Source organism: Erinaceus europaeus, chromosome 8, assembly GCF_950295315.1.
Source record: "Erinaceus europaeus chromosome 8, mEriEur2.1, whole genome shotgun sequence".
NCBI classification, from domain to species: Eukaryota; Metazoa; Chordata; class Mammalia; order Eulipotyphla; family Erinaceidae; genus Erinaceus; species Erinaceus europaeus.
Window position 1 is genome coordinate 76658406 of NC_080169.1, and position 6000 is coordinate 76664405.

Consider the following 6000-nt stretch of genomic DNA (forward strand, 5'->3'; position numbering starts at 1 on the left):
AGTGAAGTTTTCTACAGTGGGTACAGGGGACAAAGTTTGTTGGTTTCCCCAAACTTACCCAGAAATCAAACCTACACATTATTTATGTGCATGATTCATACTTGCCTATTATGTAAGGAGGCTTAGAAAATTTCAAATCAGTTTTGGGGCAGAAATGTCAATTTCTTATGCTATGGGAGATAAATAGTCCTTAAGCAATTCTACAATTTAGAGGCATGCAAAAATAGAAAATATTTCACAAATTTTTTTATATTGAATTCAACTTTTTCACAATGTTTTTTTAAAGTATTAAAAAAAGTGTTAATTCTTTCTCTGGACACTATTATACTTTCTCTGTACCAGATGACATATCAAAATACAAAGTCCCATGTTCAAATACAAAATAAATGTACTATTTAATGAATGTCTTGATTTCCTTACTATAAAATCTAAGCCTGTATGCAAACTGATAAATAATTTTCTGAAATCAGGGCCAAAACTAAAATTATCCATGGCTATTTGTTCATAGGTGTCTACATCTATATGTATGTATCATAGATAGGTGTTTACATGTGTTTATCCTTATCTACATTAGTAGAAATTAAAAAAATCACTGCCTTGATTTTCAATTTAAGTGTGGCAAAATATTGTAATTACCCTCTCTCACCACATTGTTACTATAGAAGTCAAAAAATTACATGTGGACTTGTAAAGTAAATGTCAAATACTTATTCTAATGTGAATTAAATAATTGAATTTATATGTATATCAGAATGAAAATTATAACTATATATTTGCATTAGTTGGATAAGATGAAAACTTTATTGAGAGAACAATAGAGAAAGTATACACTTAAAAGATTTTTTGTTTCATGTTATTAATAGTTATATGGATTTTATACATACCCATCTTACCTTCATCCACTGTTGTTACTGCTTCTTCTGTTATTTGGTTTCCTGATCCTGCAGATGTCTGGGCATGTAAATAAAACTTATATCTAGTACTGAAATTTAAATTTTTTAAAGTCCAGCGTGTTTTGTTGGCAGGAATTTTCAGATCAACCAGAGGGCCTAATTCATGTGTGTTGTTAACTATTGACAAAAAAAGAAAAAAAAAGTGAATTCCTTGTTAGTTGCTATACGAATATTATTATAAATAAATGTGTGAAGCCTCTATCTACTCAATTAACTATAAAAAGGAAATAAGCTATATTCTTCCAGTTTTTAATCTCTTCTGATAGTGTCAGCATTATTGTTACCACCTGATAAGCTTAGAAAAAACACTTTATAACTGGCCAAGTGATATATTGGCAAAAACTATATATCAAGTAAAGGATAATTACTGCCCCATGACAGCCTTTAGTAGAATCATCAAACAAATAAATGTAGGAAAACTGGATGCTAGCTATGATCCCATTAAAATCCTAGGTTTTCTTCCCCTCTAACTTGAGACCAGATCCCCTAAACTGGTTTGAATAGAACAATGGACACTTAACAAATGGGAGTAAATCCAAGCTCATAGGATAAAGAAGGGAATACAAAAACTGGATAAGGGTGAGGGACTGGCTCATTTTTTGGCCACTACCAGGCCACCCTATTACCTGGGGTCCCAGACAGGAAATTGCTGGATTCCTCCATAGATAACAGACCTCTACCACTTTCTCTACCATCACTGGTCACTTCCATTAGGACTGCCCTTTTATGGGCTTCTTAAGGACTGTACCCTAACTATGAACTAGCAATGGGAGGGACCACCCTACTCTGCCACTCAAGGAAGACTGGTCCTGAAATGAGTGCAGCCTAGAATGTTCCCAGTTGTGACTATGGACTGTGAGGTCAGACTGACAAGACTTAGAAGTTATAAAGGCTCCTGAGCTAAATATGAATATATATGGGCCCTGGGTCAGATGGATGGGGTAAGCAGTTAACTGTATTTATATGTTTTCTTCAAGTTTGGGAGCTACTCTCTGCCATAATCCAGCTTTCTATCCCTATTCTCAACTGACACTATCTTCCCAGACTATATATGTGTATATATATATATATATATATATTAGTGATTTAATATTAATTTACAAAATTTTGAGGTAAGTGGGGTATAACTCTATACCATCCCTACCATCAGAGTTCTGTGTCCCCATTCACTCCCTTGAAAACTGCAGTAGTTCTCCCAAGGTCACAGATACAGATTGACTATTATTTCTATAACCATATGTATGCATACTTGCCCATTTTTTTCCTATGCTCCTTCCTTCTCTTCCTTTCTAAGTCACATCTACACTTACTACTTCCAAATGCTCTTTCTTTTTTTTTTCCTCTTCTCTCTCTGGGTCCTGATGGAATTAGAGTTCAGAGCCCTCAAGTCAAATTCTCCTAACATTTCCCTTCCTCTGGCAGTATGGACCAACGTTCTTCATGGGATGCAGAAGGTGGGAGTCCCAGACTATATATATATATATTTTTTTTATTTATTTAAGAAAGGAGACTGTTGTTAAAAATTCAGAGACTCCAGCCGGCCGGGCTAGCTTCACGGGCGGGTAACAGAGACGACCAGAGACATACGGCTGGGCAGGGAAGCTGTATTTCTTTATTCAGGAACAACGATTCATAAACTAAACCAAACTAATCACCAAACAGAACTCTGCTGTCTCTTTGTGGCGGTGCAAGCACTCTCTCTCTGCAACTCTGGAACTCAGGAACCCTCTCTTACTCTCGAACTCTGAACTCTGGAACTCTGGAACTCTGGCGGGGTTCCTTGGGGCAGGGCCAAGCGGGCCCGCGAAATTAACTGGACTGATCCAATTTTCTTGGCGGGGGAGGGCTAGAACAAACCAATGTAAAGCATACAACAGGAGACATTAACAAAACCACAGAATAAGAGGGGTATAATTCCACACAATTCCCATAACCCGATCTCCACATCCCACCCCCTCCCCTGATAGCCTTCCCATTCTCTATCTCTCTGGGAGTATGGATCCAGGGTCTTTGTGGGTCGCAGAGGGTGGAAGGTCTGGCTTCTGTAATTGCTTCCCCACTGAACATAGGCGTTGACTGGCTGATCCATACTCCCAGCCAGACTGTATTTTTTTATCCACTCCCATGTTAGCTATCAAGCTCAAGAAAAAATTACCAAAGTCATGGCCCCCTAGGAATATACCTAAAATATACTTCCTAGCTTTTTTCCCCAACCCTAAGATATTTATTTTTCATTTACTCTCTTCTTACTTTTCAGTTCCTGTTTATTAAACATTTTGCCCTTTCCATCTTACTGCCTTTCAGTTACCAAGTTCCAGAGACTACTATGATTCCATTCTGACTTCCTTGAGCAGATGACCTCATCAATACTTCTTGGACTCTCACCTCTCCAGAGACCTAACCCACTAGAGAAAGAGAGAAACAGGCTGAGGGTATGGATCAACCTGATAACATCCATTTTCTGCAGAAAAGCAATTACAGAAGCCAGAACTCTCCTGCACTCCAAAAAAAAAAAAAAAAAAAAAGTCCATACTCCCAGAAGGATAAATGATGGGGAAGTAAACCAGAGGACTCTGTAGCCCCATTCCTCCAGGACCTGAAAAAACTGTCACCAGGAATCTTGTTTTTATACCAGCAATTAAAGGTAAGTGAATCTGGAAAACACCAGAGGAAGCCAGGCACTGTTTCTCTTACCTAATAGAGAAGAGGAGAAAAAAAAAAAAAGAAAGACATCCAGAAGTAGTAATAAGTAGAGAAGTGACTTAGAAAGAAAAGTGAAAGCAGGACTGTTGAAAAGAATAGGAACACACACACACACACACACACACACACACACACACACTTTTGGTGACCTTGGGAGAATTACTACAGTTTTCAGTGGAGGGGTTGGGTACACAGAACTCTGGTGGTAGAAACTTATGGAAATATATCCCTATTAACATAATTTTGAGAGTTTTGATTTTTTAAAAAAAGTATTTATTGGACAAAGATGGACAGAAATCAAGAGGGTAGAAAGGGAGACACCCCCACCACTGCTTCACCACTTGAAAAGCTTTCCTCCTGCAGGTGGGGACTGAGGGCTTGAACCTGGGTCCTTGTGCATTGTAATATGTGTGCTCAACCAGGTGGGCCACCATCCTGACCTTTATCTTACAATTTTGTAAATAAACATTAAATCACTAATAAAAATATGAGTTATACAGAAAAGATAAAAAATAAATACATGTGTGAAACAAAAATGTCAAACTCAGATCATACAGGCTTGTAAACTCAACTAATGATTTGCTTGGCATAAATTTTTAACTAATCATTTCTACAATATCATCTAACAAAGGTAAATATATTTTTCACTGGCTTATAAGTTAGGGAAACTTTATAGCATTTCTCATCTCTGTTTTTTTTGCATGTCCAGTCACCTACTGTTAGGTAACAACAAACCTTGTATTCAGAGATCTTGTGCCAAAGGAACCCTTCTTACCATTCTGTACTGATAGTTACAGATATACTCCCTAATGTACAATAACAAAAGTGCCTCCTAAGCTCCACACTCGATTACTCCACAGATTATTTAATTTTCAATAGTATATATGTCATTTTCCTTTAAAGTGTGATTTGTAGTTCCTTCTGAAATCACACTTGAAGGTGTATGTATACATAAAACAATTATAGGAAATAACCAGTTTGTATTTTAAGGTTGTTTTTTTCCCCCTCTTTAAAGCCATGCATGCCTTCCCCCTCATCCCAATAACTTACTTGGCTGATACTTTAATGTGTACTCAGTCAAAATGCCATTCGGGTGACTTGGTGGATCCCATTCCAAAGTGAGAGAGTCTAGTGTTGGATTAACAATCTTCAGTGAAGATGGAGCACTAGGGACTTGTAATGAGAACACAGAGTCAACACAAAAGCTTTTGAGTGTTCAAAATACATTCAAATGACATAAATCATCATGTTCACATAACACATCAAGTTTTTTTTAATTCTTCTGTAACTTAGTCTTGCCCCTTATTTAGCTGAAATACAGTAACAGAAGCCTGTGATAGGTGCCTATTTAGCATATACTTCCTTTTTTCTTCTGACCAATCCCAGAATCATTAAAACCATCCTCTCAAAAGGCACAAAGACTCTTCTTTGATATGAACCCACACCAATATTTCTAAAAGAGACAAAATACTTACTTTTTTTCAATAAAAAGAAAGTAGTGACTAAGTGAAACCATTCTAACTACATCTCTGATTAGAAGCAGCTGTGTCCTGGGCTATTAATTGTTTCCCCCAATAAACCAGGCACGTTCCAGCAGTCAAAACACCCTGCCTGCTGGGCTCTGGGCACGAGCCAGCCTGCCCAGATGCAAAGTAGTTCTTATCTGGAAAGCTGACAGATGTCTGAAATCTTCTAGTGATGGACAAAAGCTCCAGTGCTGGCAAACCCATGCATATGGGAGAGGCCTGAGGGGTGTTCAGTTCTCTATGGAAAATGACCACTGGAAACATGTCTAATCTTCTTTTATTTACTTGCTTAGGAGGCTGATGGATGGTAGCAGTCCCCCACACATGATGATCACTTACTCTGTCCAATATAACATATTCTGTAGATTCAGTCGTGGTGCCATTGTCCCTCCTGTTACTGCAGCCAATGACTAGGGAATGAAGTCCAGTTTTTTCCCTCTGCTTCATTTTTGATGGCTTGCCTCAGAAAGGATCATCTTCTGTTCCTCCAAATTCTGTCATTTCCTCGATTAGCCTCACATCCACTCCCTTTTCTCCTTTCTCTGTCACCTCTACCTTTTTAGGCCCTCAGTTACCTTAGTCTGGACCTAGAATTGATCTTGCACATAGTCCTAAGCTGCCCCACACTAATAAGTGGCTCCTAAGTTGTGGCTACTAAAGACCCCTTTGATAGTATGATGATAACCATAAATTCTCCCCAGAAATGCACACACATTTGACTTTAGTGAGTTCATGAAACACCTTAAACTCATTTATTGACTCCTAAGAGACTATCGAACCTAGGGGAAGAGGCTCTGGCCTTTGAATTCAAAACATAT

At 38.0% G+C, this 6000-nt stretch overlaps 1 protein-coding gene across 23 annotated transcripts in view; it reads right to left on the reverse strand.

Moving 5' to 3' along the window:
• Nucleotides 1-6000, reverse strand: part of NRCAM (neuronal cell adhesion molecule) — a 376126-nt gene that overhangs the window by 35407 nt on the left and 334719 nt on the right. For 14 of the 23 annotated variants that reach the window (XM_060196425.1, XM_007528300.3, XM_016190500.2 and 11 more), the window contains 2 exons: nt 4707-4829; nt 885-1070 (listed from right to left, as the gene is read on the reverse strand). In XM_060196425.1, the coding sequence (XP_060052408.1) occupies nt 885-1070; nt 4707-4829 (309 nt within the window). The remainder of the gene's footprint in view (nt 1-884; nt 1071-4706; nt 4830-6000) is intronic. The other 9 variants (XM_007528302.3, XM_060196421.1, XM_060196417.1 and 6 more) reach the window with 1 other exon arrangement.